Genomic DNA, 26,178 nt, shown 5'->3' on the forward strand with positions numbered 1-26,178 from the left:
CCCAAGCGCTATGCCCACTCAACCACTGACCGGTCGATATACTTATACTCGTTAAGTACATATAAATCGGTTCCCTTTTCACTGCATTCCCGATGTACTTACATAATAAATAAGTAATAAAATAAAGGAATTTTATTTTACGGCAGACAAAGAAGACACAGATTATTATTTGTAATATGTATATTATAATTATTATAAATATGATGATTAGGTTATCGAATCATTTTTGATTCTCTTTTTCTGAATTGTAAACTCATTAACTGGAAAAGTGCCTTATTAGTTTTATTATAAATAATAGTGGAATGAATTTTGTTTGTATTTCAAATACGCATTATATTTGAACTCCCGTCACATTTGGGGTTGTCAAAAATGCAAATCAGCACCATTTACAATTTTTTAGCCTTTGAACAGTCCCCGCTAACCGTTACTCTTAAAATGTCAAAAATTCAAAATGGCGTTAATTGCTGATTTGATGACAACCTCAAATGTGTCGGGGATTCAAACAATTAGGCCTACACTGTTGATCTTTCTTTTCAATTTGTTTTTGTTGGCATGTTAATTATATATGTTTTGAAATCATTAATTAATATTGTTGTTTATTACCACTAAGAGATTGAGTTTTGTAACACAAATTTTTTGTTGGTTTATTTATGTTGTGAGTTACTGTTTGAATTTCAGGGTCAAAAATCACTTATTGACATTTTACTTAAACTAGAAAAGCATAAATTTAAGTACAAATTTGAATATCTGGTATGTCTAGACCAGTGATAAACAATCTATTTAGCCAGAGGGCCAATTTAACAATGATCAATATGTCCGCTGGACATGGGGGCTAGGGTAACTACAGCTTGACATGGTTAACTTTGCCGTCAGTAGCATCGCTAGTGTAGATTTAAAAAAATGTTTGCTTTATCCAACATAATTTGGTCGGATAACCTTTTTTTATTTTGTAAAACTGTAACCTTTTAATAAAGTAATCCCAGAATGCACAAAAAGTTCCACAGACGAAAGCATTTCCTTCAAGGCCAAACCAATTTTTCGGATTTTTCAATTTTTATTAATCACAAATGTATAAATTTTTAGGCAGCTAAATCAAAATATTGAAAACAGATAGGTTCCTTTCATATTTTTGTAAAACAAAATGGAAACCGTTATATATTTTGATAATAACACTCGGAAAACTTAATGTTGTCTATTAGATAAGAAATATCAACACTTACTTCTGTTATTTCTGTTTTCAGAAATAACGTTTGATCATGTACCCCCGTAAAATAGAACCCATTAAAAATATTGATTAAAAGGAGCACAGAGAAAGCACTGCAGATGAAAAATTCGCTTGGCCTAAGGTCAAACCAAATGGAAATGAATGCTTTTGATTTTTATTTAGCCAAGTGGACTGAACAAAATGCGCTCCGGTTGTGAATCACTGATCTAGACCGTTGTCAAAAACCATTGAGGGTAGTTTAACCTGCTCTAAATATTGTCAGATTGCAACTAAAATCTAATGGCTAACTGCCAACAGATTTAAGTATTTTTCTGTTAAGAGTTCAGCTGTCAGAAAAGATTAATTTATTTCAACCAATCTTTATGTTGCATCCATTAAATACACTTTGTGTTTTCTTATGGAATGGTTATATTTTATTATTGTTATGGAAAATACACTATTCAAGATGCGTCTCAGCGCGTAATGCACAACGTTTCCTACAGTATTTTTTGTCTGATCTTTCTAATATTGTGATTTGTTCATTTCGATCCAAGAGTATTTATACATTGTGGATTTTAGTTGTAAACTGATGATATTGTATATGTATATTTTTGTCATAATATAGATATTAAATTTGTTTTAATTTACCTTTCATATAAATAAATACATTTTGTATTAAGTATACATATTTAATTTTTTACTTTCACACCCTCCATTCTGCTACGGGTATGAACTAAAGTGTTACTCCTTGTTTCAGTCAATATAATAGCTGTGGTTTTGAAGATCGTATGCTTTATGTAAATATAATCATATTTTACTTTATTCAAAATACATAATAATATTAAAGTTTTTCAATTAAAAAAGTTCAACTGAAACAAAGAAATAAGTATTTGATTTATATTCAACTTAATTAATCATTCTTATTGACAGACAACAATGTTTACAGTTCTGTTTTTACAGTTTGTCTTTTATAGACATCAGAATGACTTTTTTGCCATAGAGGTAAATCTTTCCATAATTTTCTTCTTTCGTCCATAAGCCTCGAGCCCATTCTTATTTTACTGCTAATGTCGATGTATTCCATTTCATCGGGGGAGGTAACTGGTGTCCATTGAGGCACGTGCATATCTTTACTTGATCGTGGTTCATTTGGGTTCCTGGAAAATTACAATAAATAAATCAATTTATATGATTCAACAGTGAGGCAATAATGGTGATAGACAAAATACGGGAAGAATTTGCTTCATGGATTAAAGGCCATTTGTTCCAAAATAAAGACTAATGTGTATGTACACGCCCTATTTATGTCTAGTATGTGGCCTTTTGGTTATCTAAGAATCTCACCCAGTTGTTGCAAAGTTGGTCCACAGTGTAAGCATGACATCAGAAATAGATGCATCTTTTTCATTTAGTGGTTCGTGAGATAATCCCAATGGGAAAAGATAGATCAACTCGTCAACATGACACGCTCCTGAAAAACAATCAATTTTAATGAAAAAAAATCCATAATTATAAGTTATTTATTTTCAAGTATTGTTAGAAAACAACATTATACCGTAATCTCTCCATGGTTCACCAAAAACTTTAGAGAAGCTATCTCTTCCTCGATAGTCAAAGTGATAGAAATATATTGATTTCTCTGAATTTGGGAAGTGGAGTCGGAGAGCTTCATCAATTCCAGATAAGAAATATGAATCGGTGTAAATCTGAAAGAAAAAATAAATGATTTGGAAATTGTTTAACATTGAACAATGCATCAAAATATAATTTTTTACAGATATTCCATATTACTGCATATTATAGGCAGCAATGATTAGACATTGGATTATATGTACTACCAAAATTACGAATATGCACTATCAATTCCAAAAAATGCACAAAATTTCCAAAAGGACTAGATTCCAAAATAATATGTTTCCTCGCAGAGGACAAAAAAGTATCGACCATTTCTTATATAAACAGTTGATAATTTAAAGAATATATTGGCTGAAATATGCATTTATGATGAATAAGCCTCAAGTATGAAAATGCTATAAAATATATTGCGATGTCTAGTAATTATAATGATTCTTTGTCTATACAAGTAGATAGGATTATCTACTTACATTGGTCAGTGGAAGAATGGAATCATTGCTGATGATGGGCGAATCTTCAAAATAGAATTTTTTTATTTTCTCTGTTATGTGTTCAGCATTATCTGCATTTTGATAGTCAAACGTTATTGGTGCCAGTTTGTCAAAATTTTGCGACAGTTCTTTTAGCAACTCCGGGTTACCAAATATATCTGAAACAAAATACAGATACTTGAAAATGAATAGCAAGTAAAATCCATTTGCAATTCTTATTCACGTAAATTTAATAATACAACTGACATAGAAAAACTATTACATTTTATTTATGTATTGTCATTATTTTCTAAATCTTACTGAATGCTCTGTGAAAGGTAGTCGATTGCCAAAAACACAAACAACAGAAACTTGTATTTTTTATGAAAAACATATTATACATACTGGGCCAGCCCTGAGCCGAAGTACGCCTGGCGCAAGTAAAATTTTGGCGACCATTGTAAAAACTAGTGGACGTCTAGGTAGGTAATCTAATAATATTTGGATGATTTATATTTTTGTGTAGCGCCGTTTTCATGATAAACAATCTCAAGAGCGATGTGTTAGAACCGTTAGATGTTAGGTGTTATCAGCGCCTTAGCAATTAAACGCCCGGAGCGGCCTGCTCCAGCCCTGAATACATATTCTAAAATAGAAGTAATAATTAAATTCTCCCTGACAGATCCTCCAAGTAACTTACTGGCAGATCTTAGGGCACCATCTCTTGCATTTATCCCGAGCATCCAAGGCACCTGGTGGAACCGGCCTTCTACTGCAAGAACTCTCGGGTCTTCCGTTAGAAAAGCTTCTTCGTGCTCGGGCTCCACGGTCGGCTTGAAGGGAATCATTGGGTCGTAATCCCAACCCTAATGACAAACCATAACTTAAAAAACTAAAATAATATATTAGTATGTATAGGTAGTTACTAGTATTATAACTCTTCTCCCTCATGGGTCAGTGAGGAATCGACGCAAACTGGGTGCAGTAATAATGCAACAAACCTCGTGCCCAACCGATCCATATACAATAGATATAGGAACAGAGTGCTCTAGATATCATGTTTTCCCGGTTTATGTCGATTCCTTATCGACCAATGAGAGGAATGCTAATATTAGTGCTTCGCTTAATTTTTTGGACTACTTTTTCAAATATTATTTGTCAACAATCAAATGGACATTTCAAAGCCCTAAAGCTCATAATGGAAATGTTGCACGCCGAAAGTAGTTGCTTAGACCTTGTAAGTCAAACTGTGTACGTGCTTTCGTTATGTGCGCACCATTACAGTTTTTGCTGCATCGGCACAAATATTTTCTATTTTAATGTTAGGGTTGTTGTCTTTTACAGCAAACTGAGAAGGTATTTATATAGGTATGCATACGTTCAATACCATCTTTCTAATTTTTATATAAACTGAATCCAAAACTGCACACATCTGAAGGGGTCAATTTTAATTGCCAATTTTCATAATCTATAAAACACGGAAGACATTTTCATTTTAATTGCAGAAAATAATAAAATAAAGCCATATTGGATACATGTATAGTGCATACATGTATACAGGAATTAAAAACACTTGTGAATTTATTGATTTGGATCAATTTACTCACATATAAATGTTTATCTGCAGCAATGAGCTCCTCTGCTGATTTAGTCCTCAGACATTCCACCATGGCCAGGCTGTCTCCAGTGGGACAATTCATTACTAGGGCCAGCTTGTTGGCTTGCTTCAACATGGTGCCAGGGGCGGGGTTCGCCCAAGGACAGAAAGCAGTGCCAGAATGGGATATCGCTTTATGGAACAAACCTGAAATATTTATTTTGATAATATAATATTCACAATAAACTCTAGACGAAAGATTAAAAAAAACACATTAAATGCGATGTGGGCATGTTTCGCGATCAAAAAAAATTCTGAAATTCAGTGTCAGTGAGAATTTACAATATCGAATAACTGCTAAAAATGTATATGTAGTCTTTTTTTGCAGGAATTATTTATTTTTCGTTTTATTTAACCTACCTAAATGTAGGTACCTGCATAATTCTTAGTTGTACGTACGATATGGTGTGTTGTGTACGGTGGGTTAGGATTTCAGAGGGTTAATTCGATACTTGACCGAAGGACAATCCCATGATCTGTTATACAGGTAGCGAATATGTACCTTTGGATAAGAAGTTTATTATTGGGCATTTACAATACAAGAGAAAGGAATAATCTTAAGGGTGTACAATAGAATACTAATAATATAATACTCTTTCATAGAGCCCGTTTGTACTCTACGAAAGAGCGTTCGTTTGCGCCCGTTCATAATATGAATATAAATAAATAGTTTTGTCCATACAAACTCAATTCTTTCAAGAATGGCCAAGGTATTGGTGATTCAATGCAATATTAAGTTAAAACTTATTTTTCCTAAAAATAATTAAATTAGCGCCATCTATGAAAGAGATGTGAACTGTACCTTTGCTCTTTGGTGAAAGCATGTGATAGTGAACACTAGCCCCTCCAGCACTCTCCCCAAAGATTGTGACGGAATTGGGATCTCCTCCAAACTGCTTTATGTTTCTCTGTATCCATTTCAACGCCATGTTTTGATCTTTCAATGCATAGTTTCCAGGTGCCACTTTGTCCATGGTTGAGAAGAAAGACAAGGTTCCTAAAACATAATATTATATATTGCCAACCAATTGACTGTTCATCATCAAAGTATCAGTTAACAATCAACCTATCCGTAACCAATCTAAGTCGTCAATAAGTAATCAGTCAGTAAAGTGATCAATCACCAAAGTAATCAACTAGTATCAATCAGTAACCAATGACATTTCATTTTCAATGCGGAAAACTCAACTCTTCAAGATAACGGAGAGACTCCCTCTTCCATTCCGCACTGCGGTTTTCAAATGGAGGAACCGAAAATCCGGAACAGAGAGGTTCTCCGAGTCTTGAACGAGCTGAAAGTCGACAAAGCCAGTGGGCCGGACGGAATACCTGCCTTGGTCCTCAAGAGGTGTTCTGCAGAAATGACTCCAGTGCTCGCGAAATTATTTAGGCTCTCTCGAAGGTGGAAAGGTGCCAGATATTTGGAAAAAGGCAATCGTCCACCCAATCCCAAAAAGGGGGACCGCTCCGACCCTTCTAACTACCGCCCCATAGCCATCACTTCCATACTCTCGAAGGTATTAAAAAGGGTGGTTAACAACAAATTGCTCACATATCTCGAGAATAACAATATCCTAAGCGATCGGCAATATAGATTTCGTCAAAACCGATCGTGTGGCGATCTACTCGGATATGTGACGCATATTTGGGGGCGGTACATGGAACGTTTTGGTGAAACTCAAACCGTTGGGTTGGATATCTCCAAAGCCTTTGACAGAGTCTGGCACCGGGCGCTTATCGGGAAGTTACCATCGTATGGGATCCACCCAACCCTGCATAGTTGGATTGCAGACTTTCTGAGGGGAGGAACAATTCAAACCGTGGTTGACGGCTCTTCTTCCTCACCGCACCAAATCAATGCGGGGGTGCCACAAGGATCTGTGCTGTCTCCGACGCTGTTTTTATTGCACATCAACGATCTCGTTGAATGTGCACCAATTCACTGCTACGCTGATGACAGCACCGTTCACGAGGGTTATCTTTTTGACAGGCCCCCTTCCCCCTATGATGTCCGAACAGCTCGGGAAGTTTTGAAGCAAAAAATTGACCACCACCTCGAGATGGTTCGTGCCTGGGGTAAGGCCAACTTGGTCAGTTTCAACGTCTCAAAAACCCAAGCGTGTCTGATTTCGGCAAAGATGAAATATAAATATAAATAAATATCTCAAAGGGAGATCAATGTAAAAAATAAATAATAATAATTTATCACAAAATAAAAAAATGGATTAAAGACCAAAAAGACAATATTACCAAAATACTATAACATAAAAGAATAAAACATATACACGCAACACAAAAAAAAAATATAAAACACGCAACACGCACAAACACATATATCATTATAAATGCCGATTTACATTCTCTTTTGATATTTTTCTTTTAGTGTTATAATTATATTTTAATTTTTAATCTTTATTTTTTATTTTAAATTTATCTTTATTTTAATGTTGTTTTTCTTTTATTTTTTTTTAAATGTATAAATTCTTAAATTATAAAATGGAGGCCTCAGCACGGGTAAACAACCCAGTGAGGCCAACATTACTAAATTGAAATATGAAATATTGTAAAAAAAATGTATCAACAATAAAAAAAATAAATAAAAAAAATAAATGACTGTCTGGTGCAATTTGATGGGAGCACTCTCCCCAATAAAGACTCCATTGAAATGCTTGGAGTTACTATATCAGACCAGCTCAAGTATCGGGGATCCATAGAAGCCCGAGTAAATCAGGCGTCCAAAAAGTTGGGCATCTTGTACAGGGCTAGGAGATTCTTCAACAGTGACCAGCTGCTGACCCTGTACAAGTCTCAAGTCCGCCCAACTATTGAATTTGGGAGCCACCTTTGGGCTGGTGCCCCAAAATACTTGATAAACCTGCTTGAATCTGTGCAAAGGAGAGCGATCCGTCTGATTGACAATCCGTTGTTAACAGACCGATTGCCTTCTCTAATGCATAGACGCAATGTAGGCATGCTGTGTCTGTTCTACAGGTATTTCAATGGAGCCTGCTCCAAGGAGCTAGCAGCATTGATTCCTGATGCACCGGTGCACGTGCGCGAAACTCGACGGACACGAGCTGAACACCCGTTCACGGTTGACGTTGGCTTCATGAGAACGGGCCGTTTTTACGACTCGTTTTTGTGTAAGTTGGCTCGTATGTGGAACGAGCTACCGGCATCTGTTTTTCCTCCCTCCTATAATCCGAGCCTCTTCAAGGCCCGCATTAACAAATCCCTTCCTACAGCCCCTACCTTATTCCGCCTCACAACGCCGCCCAACCGGGTGGTGACATAGTTCCCCTGTCTGTACACTGCACAGGCAGGGACACTCATGTGAGGTGTCACAAAAAAAAAAATTGTAAATGGTGATCAATAATTAAGCTAAGTAAAGTAACTAATTACAATCAGTGACCAATAATATAATTTGATTTAACGTAATCAATCCGTAAAGTAATCAGTCACTAAAGTAATAAACTATTTGAGTAATCAATAAGTTATCATGCCCATAAGAAATTAATAATTAAAATAAGCATTCCGTAAAATAATGTATTGTTAAAGTTATAAATAACTATCAAAAATCAATAACAATCAGAAATGAGTGTTTAATTGAGTCAAGTGTATAAGTCGAGTCAATAAGTAAAGTAATAAATCAGTAATCAATTACAATTGGTTATCATTGATAATTTAAGTCGTAATAAAGTATTTAATCAATTGATCAATTATTCAATCAGTACAGTAATCAATCGGTAAAGTAATCAATTTGTTGTGTACATAGTCATTGAGTGATCATCAATCAGTTAAATAATTAAATAAAAATTCAGTTGGGTATTTCACAAACCTAAACGATAATTGACACCGACGTACACGACATCCCTGTCCATGAGACGCTCCGGCCCATAAAACATCTTGTTCCCGGAGCCGCACATCCAGCCGCCCCCGTGGAAGAACACCATCACTGGCAGGAGACGCCCTTCCTCCAATGGCTCCTAGAAAATTTGAAAATTAAAAAAAATGTTTTAGATGTGAAACATCGTTCCCCTTGCGTGGCAAGACGGGACGACGCTCTTGCAAAGAACGATTAAGCATTCGGCCGGCCTCTCGTGCGATACCTACTCTGTAAAAACTCTCTGCAGTATATTTGCTTCTATTCTCACTAAAATTGGCGATGGATCTATTCTAAATTTATTTATTTGTTTGTTACAAAAATATTACAGCATAGATTTTGACTGTCCAACTAGGAAGGTCTCCCGTTCTAGGACAGTCAAATTGACAGTGAATATACCACCGATACAATTTATTTTGAGAGATTACAAGAGTGAAAGCGAGGATACGTGTAGCCTTTATATTACTATATTTTAATACGTAATAAAATAAACAGTAAAATAATATGAAAATAATAGAAATAAAATTAAAATAAAAATAAAAGAAAATTAAATAAAAATAAAAATTTAAATTTGTAATAAAAATTTAAATTTGTAAACATAAGAAATAAATCAGGCGCTTGTATCACATAATTATCATACAATATTTTTTAACATCTTATTTTTTAACGTAAAATAAAATGAAAATAATAGAAATAAAATTAAAATGAAAGAAAATAAAAATTTAAATTTGTAATAAAAATTTAAATTTGTAAACAGAAGAAATAAATCAGGCGCTTGTATCACATAATTATCATACAATATTTTTAACATCGAAATAAGACTATAAGACTTAATAAATAAATCAGGCGCTTGTAACACATAATTATCATACAATATTTTTAACATCAAAATAAGACTATAAGACTTAATAAATAAATCAGGCGCTTGTAACACATAATTATCATACAATATTTTTTAACAGTATTTCTGACTCCAACCTGCCTAAGTCTAGAAAATGGTGATATGTTTTTGATTTGTAATATATTTCTTTCTGTATATTTTAATAATAATAAAATAATTGCTTTGTTATCTCTAAATAGTATAAAACAAAGCCGTTATCCGCGTCTGCCTGTTTGTGAGCTTAGTTCTTCTAAACTAAGCTACGCATTTTGATAGGGTTTTCGCTATCATTTAGAGAAAATAAATGTTGATGTTTTACATCTGTTAAGTGTCCCTTGACGGCTATATTTTTTGTGTTCTCTGTGTGATGTAGACTCACCAGTTTCCCGCTTTACTACGAGTTTCGTTTTTTTTAAATAACATTTTTTCTCTTTATTTTTTCCAATTTTTTTTTTTGCACGTAAGTACACACATTTTTAGAATAAAGATTACAAACATATAAAATGTTAAAAAAGGTAAGTTAAGGGAACCCACAAAAGGCACTGCCTCTGCGTGGGTAATATACAAAATAGTAAGAAAATAAGAATAGAAATAAACTTAAAAGCAAAATACAACATCAAGCAAGATGTAATTTAAATTGTAATGGTATGGTAAAACATAAAGTTTCATCATTTAATTTTTGGTTTTGTTTTTTTAATATTTTTTTATTTACTTTTTTAAAAATACATTAACAAGAAGGTATACAGACTTACCTTAGGAGTATAAACATTGAGGTAAAGGCAGTCTTCGGTTCCAGAGATTTCTTTCTCCCTCGTGTAAGGGTTGTTCTGTATGCATATTGTGGCGTCCACTGAGCCATCGCGCTCGCCCTCCCACCCCTTCGCCTCCAACGGTGCCTTTGATTACAACAAAATAAACATTTATTTATCATTTTCTCGCGAGAGACCCAACTGCCCGGAGCCAGTGATTTTATGGCATCCCCAATTGGGTTATTTTGTGACGCTGAAGATCGTGATAAGGGGAAGAATATGGGTTGGATGGGAAGGTGGAGAAGTACTTGGCTCTTCATATGTGGTCACCAGCAAAAGCTATTTAAAGCAATGTCTCGATTCTGAATGTTGATCTTTCATCAGAGCGATGCTGAAAGTACCCATCTACCACACTATACTATTTTAAATGAATAAATTTTAAAATAACACAAATTAATCACTTCTTAACCTCTAGATTCCTAGCTGACTTTCGTGACCACTCCTACGGAGAATTTTCATCGATTTTGAAAACCGCGTGAGCTGAAAGTTTTCAGTATAAACATCCATATTGTATATTACCACGAACGGTGTTTTCAAAAGTACCTTACCATCTATATATTATTTTCCTTATAAAAGTGTTTCCTCCCTCCTAAAACATGGGTATTTTTAAGACAAGTAAAAAAAATAGCCACATAATAATCAAAATTGCGGGGGCGTTCACACACAATGGCGTTGACACACATTTTACAAAATATTAGGTACGGATATCACTGGTGTAGATCGTGGAAATGAATATATATTTAGCAATAAATAAATACCACATCTAGCACGGTCGATTGATAAATGTTTTATCGATAATGTCGGTAACTTATCATCGTTCCCGAGCATGACTGTAGATCGTCAATGAACAAACAACATATCACAGCGACTAAGGACGGGTTGTTTCGGAGTATTTGAACAATTCATCAAATTTCAACGTTCATTTTCAAGTTCTGTGAAAGATTTTTCAAGTTCTGTTTTTATTTCAGTTTTGTCAAGCAACTAGCCTATAATGATATAATAACAGTACTTGAATTGGACTTTCACAGATCCCAGAAGTGAACGTTGAAATTTGATGAATTGTTCAAATACTCCGAAACAACCCGTCCTAAGTGTTAGTTTATTCGACGTGAACTGTTGTTTGTACGTTAGCGATATGCAGTCAAGCTCGGCAACGATGTCAAGTTACCGACATTATCAATAAAACCTTTATCCATCGACCGTGCTAGATACCCTGATGTCATGTGACTCAATACCATGGCTGAATATAATATTTCTCCACCTCCATTATTTCCATATGGATGTCACTTCATTTTTTTAAGGAGCGGCACAATTTCATATGCTCTAATTGTGATAAAGAAAGATTGAAAACTTTATCAGTTAACTTATTTCCTACCTACAGCCTTGTTTTCTGTATGCTACTATAATAGTTTATCTCATGGAAAATTTGTCGTGCCTGTATTGACTTATAAGCCAAATAAATATCCAGTGTTAGGTATTTACGTAATTGTTTGCTTAACGTTGCTTAAGATAATTTCACCTGAGCAAGAACGCATACAATATTAAATAATCATTATTATTTACTGTACTTATCTTCTATGTTGATAATATTGTTAAATAAACCATCAGAAATAGATACGTATTTCTACCAATTGGCAAATATCTCAGTTAATTTTATAATTATGATAAACTAGTGTGAAATAATGAAAATTACAATCTTCGACGCAGAGCTCTTAGAACCTCTTTGCCCCTGAACTTACCAGAGGAAATTAAATTAGAAAAATATATCAACCAATTTTTTGACATCGCGTTTGGGTTCCACCCATGCGTAGTGTGTTCAATTCCTCGGTTAGCTAAGACCTCCATCACAACACAAGCAACATTTTCAGCTTACACAGTAAGTAGGAGTGGTGGTAGTAGGAGATTTTCAAATATTGTCAGGTTATTCGTAACCCGGGAATAATTGTCTTTCTTTAAAAAAAAAAATTATATACAAATTTCGAAAGCGTGTGTGGTTGTGGTTAATTTAAACATTTTTTTATGTGTTTATGGATTGTATCAGGACGCAGGTAAGTACGCATCTATTTAAAATTCCAAAAATAAATAAATAAACTAATATTAAAAGAGAAAAATAACTAATATTATATTTACAAATAAAGTGGTCTAAAATAAATTTATATATTTTATTGGAAATTATGACGAGCCACAAACTAAATGCTTATTACAAATATTTAATATTATATTTGGTTAATTTATTACGAATCTCTTCAAATTATTCGTAATCCGGTCAAAAACGTGATTGCAGGCGCTTAATGAATGAATCTAAAGGTATCCATATAAACTTTCAGTAAAATACGAATGTGTTATCACAATTTCGGACCAAGTATTCATTAAAATTCTAATATTTTCGTATTCGTCATTGTTTATTTTCAAGGCAAATGCAGATACGTGAGCACGTGTTCCTACATATTACGAACTTACTAAAAGAATATTAGGAAGTTATCGGCGTGCAATCTCGTTTTTAACCGAATTACCAATAGTTTGATGAGATTTTAGCAATGCTCATTTTTCTCAGTGCAGAGTTCGCGGGCTCAAATCCCGGCATGTGTAAATGAGCTGATATTTTAGTGTAGGCATGTATTTTAGTGTTGATACAAAAATACACTATACACAATAAATGCACTTCTTTATAATATGCATCTTGTTTCGAGTCGAAAATGCTCGCATTGCAGATTAAATACGTCCCAAGTTAAGGGCCCCGTGATTTTCATTTATTTATTAATTTTCGGGAAATCATCAGTTTATATTTAATCAGTCTGTACATAAGTATTATATAGCCAAAATAAAACCAATTATGGATTTCATCCTTGTGACTTTACCTCTACTGAGACAGCATAATATGGAATAAGTAAATTAAATTTGCAAGAAAGGAATATGAATTAAAAATTTATACAAAACAAAAGATTATATAAAACGAAAAATTAACAAAACAATACATTTATCAATATATTTATAGCCATGGAGAGAGGTTGTAGATATAATGATGGCAAGGTTGAGCGATTAGAAGAATTGTCGATCCGGAACGTTCATTTTTTTAATTAACGATTAACTAGTCGCTTATCACGAGTGCATAATTTGTACGGAGAAGGAACACTTCAGTACAGTAGACATATTCCTTTAAACATGCCTCTAACGGAAAATGGATACGATACGATGAGATACGATTGTACCACCCCTACCAGGTGAGACCGGTATACCAGGGGGCACTCTTTTGTAAGGAATTGTAACACGTGCTCTGAGGATTGGTAGGAGGTTGGAGTTTAATCGACTGGTATACTCGTACATGGCAATCTAATAAACCAATATTGAAATTTAAGATGGGCAGGAATAATGGAATTAAGGAATTGAGTGTTATTGTTTGTTCTTTATGACTTCCTTTTTCTTGCCTCTTCTTACATTTCCTTACCTCTTTATGGCTCTTCCTCTCATCTTGTCTTTTCTTATCTCTTCTTGCCTCTTCGTATCTCTTCTGGCCTCTTCTTGTATCTTTTAGTCTATGTTAGTCTCTTCTTGTCTCTTCTTGTCTCTTTTTGTCTCTTCTTGTGTCTTCTTGTATCTTTTTGTGTATTTTTGTCTCTTCTTTATCTTCGTGCCTCTTCGTGCATTTCCTTGCATCTTTTTGACTCTTCCTCTCATCTTGTCTCTTCTCTCTTCTTGCCCCATCCTGTCTCTTATGGTCTCTTCTTCTCTATTCTTGTATCCTCTTGTCGTCTGGTTTCACCAGAGTCATCTGGTTTCTTCTAGTTTCTTTTGACTCTTTTTGTCTCTTCTTGTCTCTTTTAGCCTCTTCTTATCTCTTCTTGTATCTTCTTGTCTCTTCTTGTCTCTTCTTCTATCTTCCTGTATATTCTTGCCTCTCCTTTGCCTTTGTAGTCTCTTATTGGATTTTATAGCTTCTTCTTGCATCTTATCTCCCCTTCTTGCCTCTTTTTGTCTCTTCCTGGTTGTTATTTTATATTCTTATTTCTTACCGACCCATTAAATTCTCTACACGGGATACTTTCTAAAAGTATTAAAAAATAGCAGCGGAAAAAAGAAAAACTAAATTTATTTTAAAAATAATATTAATTTAGTTTCGGCATTATTACAGAAGGAAAAATATGCCAGAATTAACTTTGAAATAGCGCTTTGAAACGTGTATTTCTTATTATATTTTTCATATTCAATCATTTTGACGGCCGGCATAGTCCAGTGGTAACGCATTTGACTGCCATTCCGAAGGTCGCGGGTTCGAACCCGGCGTGCGCAAATAAATTTTATTTGATTAATTTGTGTTATTTTACAATTAATTAATTAAAATAATATATAGTATATTTGCGGCACGTTCCAGAGTGGAAGATACTACTAGTATCGCCCTGGTGAAAGACCACCATTCAGAATTGAAACGTTGCTTCAAATGGCTTTAGCCGTGTTTAGTGACTAGATCTGAATAGCCAGGTACTTCCCCACCTTCCTCTTTCCCTTCCCCACTTACCTTCAGCCTCACAACATCCCCCGATTGGGGATGCCATAGTCTCACTGGCTCCAGACGGGAGCAGTTGGGACTCTTGTGAGGTATTCACTATAAAAAATAAAAAAAAATACGCTATTAGTATTTTTTAAATGTATTACATTTTTTACGTATTATAATGAACACAAACATGCAGCAGCAACAGTAAATAAAAGCGTTTAAATTAGAAAGATTCACCACTATAACTTTCAAAAAAAGTGGTAGGTTCTAACAATAAGATTGAAAATATGTAGTTTATTTTAATTTATTAAAAAAATAAATTCAAATAAACAAATTAAAAGTCATAGTTTTATCGATCGGTACCTTATTTATCTATTAACGCCCTTTTTCGGGGCTTTTACATGAGAATATTAAGAAATATACATTATTTATTGTACATAACTGAATTGCTTCATTAACAACATTTTATATTTGTTTAAAGATAAATTGAAGATGTCCACTGACTTAGTATAATTGTTTCCCTGCATTAGTATTCTGGGCAAAGAGGAATTCATATGGTAGTTAGTCCCAGAATTTCTGCACTGAAATAAATCCTGACTTCTTGTTGTGGAATCCAAAAGCTTATAAATTCTATCAATACCGGACTATCAACTCAATCATTTAGAATTTTATATAGAAATACCAAGTCTGTGAAAATTCTTCTGTCTGAAAATTTGAGCATATTCATATAATTTAACAGGGTGTTGTAGTTTTATTTTATTTATTTATTTATTTGAGGAACATAAACAGTCTTAGTAATATAATATACATAAGAGAATAACAAAAAAACAGACCAATTATTAATGTTCACAGATATATATAGAAACATAAAACTAACCTGTAAACGATAAACCTATAATATGCCTACCATAAACAGCAATAAATAAAAGTGATTTTAACTATACTTAAATAGACTTGGGTTGGAACGGGAAAGGGGAGGGGAGGGATGAGGAAAAGTTGCCACGCAAGTAATATTAAAAGATTAGGTACAATCAATTTAACAGTGGTTAATATGAGTTAGAATGTGATACAATGAAATTCTGTAGTGATAGTAACTAGCAGTGAATATGTCAGCACGAGTGTCTATATTTGCAAATTTATTATTATGGTAGTTACATGTCCTTTGCATAAATTCATTTTGGTTGGAATTGGTATTGCATCTATCAATGTAGAAAAGGGTATTTTGTCTGCTGTATCGAATTGGCGCATGGAAATTTATTTTGTTCAGCAACTCCGGACAGTCAACTTTAGAGTTAATAATTTTATACAAGAGCATCTGATCAGCGACAATCCTCCTATTGAGTAGTTTCGTGATTCGAAAATGTTTCTCGATTTCGTCGTAAGAGTTGTATATGTTAAATGATTTAAAATTGAGGAATTTGAGAAATCGTTCCTGAAGTAGTTCAACCAACAAACGTAAGAATTATACTAGGCTCTAATAATCGAAAAGAACCTAATGATTTATAATCTCCTGAGATATTCCGATCAAGACTGGATTCCTAAAACGAATAAGCAGGCATATAATTATTGTGAGCTTTCACAAATCAATCTACTATATTTTTATAGATTTCGTTTGTTCTTTTTGATTATGAATGAAATAATGAAACACGCGAACATCGCCAACGGAACATGATTATTACCAAACAATCTTTAGGCATTAAAAACATCGCTTTAATCATAAACTCATTTTTTCATAATAACCGGTTCCACTCACCTTGAATCTCAGCGCTCCGGTGGGTGGTTGTGCGAATGGTATAGACATGAACGCAGCGAACTGCCTTCCCAGCGTAGACTCCAAGTAAATACCTTTCAAAATCCCTTGGCCTATGGTAACACGAGGAGTGAGTTCTCCAAGACATCCTCCCACAAAAACCAGGAATAAAACCAATCCCACTGAAGTTTGACACATTTTGCCAGAGTTCCAACACATTAGCGGCTATAACTGTATACCTACACCAGCAAACAACGAATAGTTTAGCAGTAATAATTATACTAAACAATATTACTTGTTACTGAAAGTAAAGGTGTACGCAAGCTACGTCTACAGTGGCAGAAACTGAACTGTTCAGTACAAAATGTAGCCTGGTATCAAATCGGCATGATTTTTTTTTGTATTTATCAACTTAGGTAAATCATATTTAACAGGTGTCAATAGTAATTAATATTTGTTATTTGTACTCGTTTACATATTTAAAATTTGCTTGAGAAATCATCTTCCACAACATGGGTATATAGTATTTTCCTGAAATAGGCATACTTGGGAAAGATGCTCTATATATTAAAAATTACAACTGTACATTTTCATTTTGAAATTTTCCATTCTTGGTCTCTATTAACCATCTATTTATGCTGATGAATACGAAATAAAGCACACATTATATTTGCATTTCACCATTTATTTTACAGATAATACAATTATAAACAGAATATCTGACGTGGTTATCTTTAAGAGATAGCTGGGGGTTATCTTTAAGAGTGTGTCATAGTACATGTGCCATTGCAGATTCTTTTGTGGGCCTTTTAAGATGTAGTATTCCGTAATACATTATTTAGATGTATCTCATAAGGTTTAGCCAGCGTTAGCAATGTAAGCGCCGGAAAATATATTTTTTACAACGTGATTACAAAACATCGACTTTTCTCTACTTTCTATAAATATAACATGCATTTATTATATATACACCTTCCGAAAGAAACCCTATTAAAATCCGTCGCGTAGTTTAGAACAACTAAGCACACAAACAGACGGGATAGCGACCTTGTTTTAAGCTAGTGGCAGACCTCGCTATATTTTCGAGGATTGGTCTATTTCAGCGTATCGCTCGCCATACATTAACATTGGCAGTGTCAGTGTTGCCAAGTTAGCATATTAAATGCTAAATTTGGCATAATTACTCCATGTTTAGCATAACTATTATGCTTTTAGCATATAGCATATTTATTTGGCTTATTTTTACAGAAACATGAAAATAATAAAAAACAATTTTTTAACTAACAAAAATTGGTGTGATTGAAAAACTGGTGTCTCAATGGAGAAACATAGTTCACATTAAATGGGAATCCTTGACTTCCACTGTAGAGTTTTGGAATGAAGTCATGCAATATAAAGATGCAGCTAATAATAACCCCTTCGGTGATTTATGTCAGTTTGCAATGTCTATTTTAACATTTTAACAAAACTCCGAAATCGTTTGGCGGTGAGAACCCCGAATGCCATTTTGTACGTGAGATTTGGCCTAAAGAGAGCAGGAAAGTGCTGTTATTCTTACACTGTTCCTGACGAAGTACTACGCTGCATTGGGACCAAAGAAAGTTACGACTCCGTCTCTCAGCCTTCCACATCAGCTGCTGTTAATGAAGAAGAAGAAGATGAAGATGAAGATGAAGATATTGATATTTTATTTCTAAGTTAATTTTATGTTAGCTTTTTTTGGCATTTTTTAAAGTAATTTAGCATTTTTCTGGCAAATTTTTCCCATCATTCTATTTCTCAACAAATACTAAGTTAAATTTAGGAAGAATGGTGTGAAGAAACAGGACTGTCAGTCAACCCAGACAAGACAGAACTAGTAATCTTTACGCGTAACAGGAAACAAGAAGGATGGAGCAATCCAACCTTCTATGGAAAGGAATTAGAACCCTCTGACACGGTTAAGTACCTCGGAGTCATCATAGATGCCAAACCGAGCTGGGAAAAACCAAGTGGAAACTGTAGGCAGAAAGGCCTGTGCTCTGATGTGGGCAACTAGGCGAATCTGCGGCAGAACGTGGGGTCTCAAACCTAAAATGATGCAATGGCTTTACACAGCCGTTGTAAAACCAAGGATCATGCACGCAGCCCTGGTCTGGTGAAGGAGAACAACACTGAAAACAGTGATGGTCACACTCAATCACATACAGGGACTTGCATGCAGAAGCATCACAGGAGCCATGAGAACCACTCCAATACTAGCCATGGGAGTGCTGCTGAATCTACCCCCACTAAACATAGAAATAGAGGGGGCGGCGATGGCGGCAGCCTACAGGTTACATTGCAATGGCCAATGGAGAGGAGAGTTGCCCAGAAACAGTCACACGGAGATAGGAATAAGACTGAGGGCAATTAGTCCGACAGCTGGGATGAAGCAGGACGGTAAGCAAGCCAAATACTTCTTAGGACAGCTGTTTAAAGTGACGTACCCCACAAGGGAGGAATGGGACACGGTCCCAGGTCCAAACTCCAAACAGGAACTAATCTGGTTCACAGACGGGTCCAAGATGGAGGAAGGAACAGGGGCCGGGGTCTGTCTACAGGGATCTAAGAGGGAACTCAGTATACCTCTAGGAATGCACTGCACTGTGTTTCAAGCTGAGATGAAAGCCATTTTAGCCTGCGCACAGGAGAATATGAGTACCGGGTACAGAAATAAGAACATAAACATATGTTCGGATAGCCAGGCGGCCTTAATGGCACTGGAAAGTAACCGATGCGACTCCAGACTAGTGATGGAATGCAGGACTATTCTTATAGAACTGGCGACCATCAATAAAGTAACCCTGCTCTGGGTACCAGGAAATAAAGGTATTGAGGGCAACGAGGGGGCTGACGAACTAGCAAGGAAAGGGGCGAAAGCACCACTTGCGGGATCTGAGCCGGCCGTAGGAGTAGCAGCTTGCCACACCAAACTACATATCAAGAGGTGGGTCAAATCCCAACACTGGAAGGAATGGAAGAAGGCACCCGGAATGAGGCAATCTAAAGTACTCATAAACGGACCGGACCCTAACCGAACCAGGCAACTACTCGATATGGACAGAAACTCACTGAGGGAACTGGTAGGACTATTAACGGGACACTGCCATCTCAGGAGACACATTCAACTGTTGGGAGTGGAAAACACCAACATCTGTAGGAAATGTGAAGAGGAGGAAGAGACTCCAATTCACCTATGGTGCCAATGTCCCGCTCTGCTGGGAATAAGGCTCAGATACCTGGGAAGACACAGTGTGGAACCAGAAGACATCGCCACATATCCAATGACAGCCCTGGTGAACTTCATAAAAGGGACCGGGTTACTGGCAAGGGAATGAGGTAAAATGGGAGATAGTACAATGGGCCTATGGCCTAAGTGCTCGCGGGGAACGTAAGTAAACCGCCTCCGACTTTAAAAAAAAAAAAAAAGTTAAATTTATGTTGGCTTTTTTTTGGCATTTTTTAAAGGAATTTAGCATATTTCTGGCATATTTTTCCCATCACTCTAGCATATTTTGAAGTAGTTGAGTTGGCAACACTGGGCAGTGTATGGCGAGCGATGTGCTAAAATAGACCGAGCCGTGATGCTTGTAGCGTAATGTGTGGCCTACCTTATACTATTTAGAGTTAGATGGAAAAGATTAAGCCGTGGGAAAAAAACCTCCCAGCTATAATATTAACCACATTGAAAAGCCTAAAAGTTGCTATAAATGGTACTGGTTCCAACATTGTTTTTATTAAGCCATCTCGTCTCAAGGATTCAAAAAGAAATAGCTGAGACATCTTTTACGATTTTTACACATACTATGGCCTGAGAGTCACAAGGAAAATTCTTTATCATTGGCTTGAAAATTTTTATCCTCACTTAAAATTTGATGAAATTTTGCAAATTTAATCTATAAAAATCAAAAATGTAAACAGAAATTCCTGGACAAGAAGTAGTTGACACATTTCTAAAGATTTTCCAAACCAAACCAGTGAAACTTTGCAATACAGTCGTGGTTTTATCGACGTTATCATAAAAATATCGCAAAATGAAATCGTTTGCTTGTTTGATGACGTAAAGTGAGGTGCCGAACTACACCTCCATTGTACGCCATGGTGACCGGATAAATCATCAAAATGATAATTCATCACATCTTTAAAAAGTTATGGAAAGTGATGAAACAAAAACTTTATTAACTGGGTTAAGTAGGTTAGGTTAAAAAAAAAATTTCATCGTTTTTAATGACTTTATATCACTTTTTAAAGGTGTGCTGAATAGTCACTGTATTGAGTTAGCATGGAACCGTACCCCATATTGCATGCAGTTCCGTCGCATCCAATTGCAACAAGCTCCTCAAAATCAATATCTTTTGAAGAAAAATAATTATTGCTTTTGCTTCAGAATTTCCGGCAGTTAATGATAGAACGTCCAAACCCTTGTCCTGCCGGAAGGAGCTTCCGGAAGGACAATTCGACGAGTGTGCGTCCTGCCAGCAGTACGCAATTTTTTGCGGTTTTTGTATGAATATAAGAGGCTGTCCTTCTAGCAGTACTCGACTTTTATGCATGTTAAAAATAGGCAGAGGTGACAAACTTTCTGTATTTTATTTAATAAAATTAGATATGGGCGCTTATTAACATAACAGGGTAGAAAATAAACAAGAAAATGAAAAAAAAAACGAAAGTGAAAATTGTATTTATTTTGAGAAAATTAAAAAAAGGTATAATAAAATAAGACATGGGCGCTTATTAATATAACAGGGTAGAAAATAAACAAGAAAATGAAGAAAAAAAAACGTAAGTGAAAATTGTATTTACTTTGAGAAAATTAAAAAAAGGATTATGCTGGAATTCCATTCGCGATATGGTAGGTGAAGCAGTTTCTTCCTGTCTGTGGAGAGCATAAAACACATCGCGGACCACATGTCTTGCAAAAAAAGCTCGCCTTCTGCTGTTTTTTGTTGACTCTGGAGCAAACTATACATTTGCGTTGAACTCTCTTTCTGTCATCTGATTTTGACAGGGCCTCAAGAATGTGTTCTCCGCTGTGAGCGATGTTCTCGTGTGGTGGCGGCTCATTCTCTTGTAGGTTATCATCGTCATTAATAGTTAGAGCTAATACCAGGTTGGTAGTAAACCACCTGTGAGACACCTGATCATGTTCGGAGCGAAAGAAATTATTAAAAACCAAATACGCATTCGTTTCTATAATGCCCAGAACTGAGGCATATATTCTATGTTCCCATTTTTGTGTGCCCCAAGCTTTCTCCAATGCCAATCCATCCTGCCTAATGTGATTGTGAATATCGATAGCCGCAGCCCCGTCAAAATATTGCTGGACTAATTTAGGCCGATCGACTTCTCGGTAAAATAAATTTCCTTCATCGTCCCACCTTCTTTTGCGTGATGGCAGGCCAGGCAGTGTCGTTTCGCAAGTGGCTACAAATGTATGAATCTTTTTGTCTCTCCAGGCACAGGCAGTGAGCTGCACAGAGTCTTTTTCTGCTGTACTCACAACAGATGCCCCCTTATGCGTAGGACACTGAGCTGCCATCTCAGACACAGGATAGAAACTATGTGCTGTCTTTACCAGTCCAATAAAATACAATCCAACTTTGAATAACTCCACAGCTGTTTTGACTGAAGCAAACCAAGAGTCACCAACTATAACTCTGCCAGAACCATACCATGGCTCTGTCAATCTCAAAGTAGTTGCAGTTCCTGCGCCAAATTCTCTTTGCCATTTCTTCGTACTCATTGCTTCTTTGCCCTCATTAATTTCCATTCTGATCATAATGTTTGTGTCACTATCACACGCTGTTTTTACTTCACAACCGACTCCTTTTGGTTTTCTTTTAATCTTCATAACTGCTGGCATTCCGTTTTTGAAGTACGCACCCCTTCCATACCAGGCGAACATGGATTCATCTACAGTTATTTTTGACCCAGGATGGATGGTATCTTTTAGTTTATCATTCACCATCGTTACTAATGTTCTAGTGTTACGCCATTTATCAGAAAAATCAAGGTCTGAGGATTGTGTGAAGCGCAATGCCATGAGAATGATCTCAAATCTTTGGCGGCTCATACCAAATCTTTGTCCAAAATTTGCAGGGGGATATATTCCATCAGAGGTGGTATTCCAATAGGATCGTCGATCTGGAAGTTCTTGAAGAGTCATAGCATATAATATGCCAAAAACAGTTAATAATTCCTTCTCGTTCAACAGTTTTTGTCTTGCTGGAAACGAATAGTTGGTGCAATGGACTATGTAACTAAGCTTCTCTCTCGGAAATATCATGAAAAATGCATCCTTGATACTTCGTGCGGGCCCCAATGGTACTAGCAAGGTAGCTTTGAAATAGCCTTGTTGTCGTTGATCGACACGTATTGCTTCATGAAAAGTCCAGGTAACACCCTTTGCAACTGTTGTATTTCGAGCAGAATTTACGTTGCTTGTACTTGAATTCGGATGTACTGAAATACTTGTCTCGTCATCTTCGCTCGAAGAAGAAGAACCCGATTCAGACGATGCTGAAAAAAAATCCATTATTAGTGATCAACAGACGCAAAGGGGTGTAGGTACTCAATATATTTAAACTTAAAATTATTTTCCAAATAAATATAAGCAATAATTATTAGCCAGAAACACCCATACAAATTGAAAAAATCTTCCGAGAAGAAATAATAACCGCCGACGCGTCGCGACGGTACTCACACCCTCCTGATTTCCGGTCAGGTGATCGATCCATTGAGCTACGCCGGCCTATCTCCTGTCCCGTCAAATTATTCAATATGTATTAGAAATATTTCGTTCAACAACTATTGCTTATTTTATTATTTCACCTAAGAACAACATACTTTATTATAGTAGGGAAGGCAATTTTACTTGCTAAATTCCCCACTAGATAGCGTCGCGACAAATTATGTCTACATTTTATTGGTGAATACTTAGAATTGTCAAATATTATTATTTTTCGTCGTCGGCAGTTATTATATCTTCTCGGAAGATTTTTTCAATTTGTATGGGTGTTTCTGGCTAATAATTATTGCTTATAATAATTTGTAATCCTTTGTGATATGCATAAAAACCTTGTCTTATAAACATTAATAAAGTTTATCAGTTAAAAAATAATAAAAATATTTTTAATACACACACACCCAGGCACAGACACACAGGCAAGCACGCGCCCACACACACAGACACGCAAATACATACGCATACATACCCATACAAGTCAAACTTAGCAAAGTTAATTTATGTTGTGCCTGTCAAAAAAAAATTGTCAATCACGTAAATAATGGAAACGAACAAGCAACCTCCAAGTACTATTTTTTCTATGGGAATATACTAGGCTTACTATAAACGTAAGCCTATGAATAAAATAAGAAAGTTTGTACTTACAATGTTCTTCATTTGTATTTGCTTCCACTAAATTGTCATTTTCGGTTTCAGCAATTAGAACTCCAACGGGCACGGTTGATATTTTTTTGTCAATTTCCCAATATACCCTTGCATAATTGTTTTCTAACTTTTTTACAGTGCCCCAACAATAACTAATGTCGTAATTATCACCAAAATGTTTGCGACTCCATGTGTTTAGGCCATCATTTTCGTCGAAATACGTGGCTTTGACGCGAACGCGGACCCCACGTCTTATACTCGCCGCCATTTTGGCCAGACTGATCGCAGAAATACGATTCAAAAACTCGCTGAATCAGAAAGAGACGCACTATGCAATGCAGTTAACGGCATCCTGCTAGCAGGCCTACAAAGCCGCATATAAACAAAAAACTTACGTCCTACCGGTAGTACGTAAAGTCCTGCTGGCAGGACGCTGGACGTTCTATCATTAATGAAATGTATATCACGTACTCGCTATCTGATTCTTAACTAATGTGTTATCATCCAAGTTTAAAATTTTGTCCATACGTCCATCGAAATATATACCTACCAGATTATTAAACGCTTACTAGTAAAGGTGTTTTTTTTCTTTTTTCTATCTTTTCTTAAAAGAAAGACAAACATTTCCATGTCACGAATAACCTGAAAATACTTGAATATTTCCTACTACTATCACAGTAAGCGAAAAATGTTGCGCAAAGTGTACAAACTTCAGGGGATTGATTCTACATCATGTTAAATTTCAAACATCACAAATATTTTTGTATGCGAAATAAACTATGGAAATGCGAAAAATATTATTTTTCTTTTTTACTTCTACCAACATGTAGAATCACCTTCTGAAATCAGAGCACTCTACTCCCGGACACTTGTATATTAAAATAGAATAGTTTTCTGCGATATTCTCATAAAAACCTAAAAAACCAATAACTTATATATTACTTATATACTTATGTCGCACTTAGATTTATGATAACAATGCGATAATTATTAAAACAATATCACCGATTCTTAATTAACGAATAACAAAATACTTTCATCAAGATTTATGCAAGACGGTTACCATATGCCTGTATACTAATATTTCGACCAGGTATATCAACATACCGGGTCGAACGCTGGCAATCTACAGAATCTACAGGCTGGTTAATAACTTTCATACGAGTGAGCAATGAAACAAAATATAAGATTGAAATAATACTGAGGAAATACGTTTTTTTCGAATAAATATGTCATTAAAATTGGGTAATTTGCATTTCCGGGGACTTTGCAAAACTTGTTTTGTCATAATTAAGGGAGAATTTCCTCCCGATTTCTCATAAAATGTATTCAAATAGGTGGACACCGTCCCGCGCAGTGCGCGGGGTTACGAACATTCTGACTAAATATGCTTTCCGCGCAGTTCGCGGGATTCGTCCGGAAAGGGTTAAGCTGAACGATGGGAACAGCTTCAGTTATTTTTTTTGCACTCAATCTCACTATCGGTGTTTTCAATATTTTAATAAAAATTAAAAGTGGTTGAGGGAGTACAAACTATTTGTGAGTACTAACTATTAATCTTTATTTTTAATTTAAAATAAAAAAGCATCATTCCCGCGCATGCCGAATTCGGTAATTCATCATTCCCGCGTATGCCGAATTATTTGCCAGTATATACTCCAAAATTGCCAGTATATACTCATACTCATGGAGAACGACTTTCAAATTTGTATGGTACGCGGGCCGAGTCATTAATTACGGGAAAGGAACTAATCAACTGTAAGCGGCGTTTCACATCAATTGCGGTTGCTTTGTTCCTTTTCCAGAAGTCGAGGTTTAGCTCGGCCTCTCAGACCTGTGGTTGAATTTGCCCTATCAAATCTCTAAAATAAAGTGGGAATCTTATGTCGTGTAAAAACAATATTCGGCGCGTGGCCCGTCGTAATGGACGGACTTACCGTCGACCTTGTCATAGCAGGCCTAGAATATCGATCTTTCCGTGGGGTTTATT

The 26,178-nt window shown here is 35.6% G+C and overlaps 1 protein-coding gene across 2 annotated transcripts; it reads right to left on the bottom strand.

Annotated features, from left to right (window-relative positions):
* Window positions 1–34: 34 nt before the first annotated feature.
* LOC149412384 (venom carboxylesterase-6-like) lies at window positions 35–25,158 on the bottom strand. Of its 2 annotated transcripts, none has more exons than XM_089645967.1 (11): window positions 25,139–25,158; window positions 16,781–17,016; window positions 10,482–10,625; window positions 8,805–8,952; window positions 5,769–5,963; window positions 4,917–5,113; window positions 4,010–4,175; window positions 3,310–3,488; window positions 2,760–2,910; window positions 2,549–2,675; window positions 35–2,361 (listed from the first exon to the last, which is right to left on the bottom strand). In XM_089645967.1, the coding sequence occupies exons 2-11, from the start codon at window positions 16,994–16,996 to the stop codon at window positions 2,145–2,147; spliced, it is 1,740 nt and encodes a 579-aa protein (XP_089502093.1). In that variant the 5' UTR covers window positions 16,997–17,016; window positions 25,139–25,158; the 3' UTR covers window positions 35–2,144. The 2 variants fall into 2 exon arrangements, with proteins under 2 accessions (XP_089502093.1, XP_089502092.1); XM_089645966.1 differs by having other exon boundaries at window positions 25,131–25,150.
* Between the last annotated feature and the right edge of the window lie 1,020 nt (window positions 25,159–26,178).

Source organism: Hesperophylax consimilis, chromosome 23 (genome assembly GCF_061612785.1).
Source record: "Hesperophylax consimilis isolate HC1 chromosome 23, BYU_Hcon_1.0, whole genome shotgun sequence".
Lineage (NCBI taxonomy): Eukaryota > Metazoa > Arthropoda > Insecta > Trichoptera > Limnephilidae > Hesperophylax > Hesperophylax consimilis.

Coding starts and splice junctions, on each gene's coding strand:
- LOC149412384 (XM_089645967.1), bottom strand. CDS start 16,996: ATGTGTTGGAACTCTGGCAAAATGTGTCAAACTTCAGTGGGATTGGTT. Junction 5,964..8,804: donor CGGTGTCAATTATCGTTTAG/GTTTGTGAAATA, acceptor ATTATGTTTTAG/GAACCTTGTCTTTCTTCTCA. Junction 2,676..2,759: donor TGAACCATGGAGAGATTACG/GTATAATGTTGT, acceptor ATTGTTTTTCAG/GAGCGTGTCATGTTGACGAG.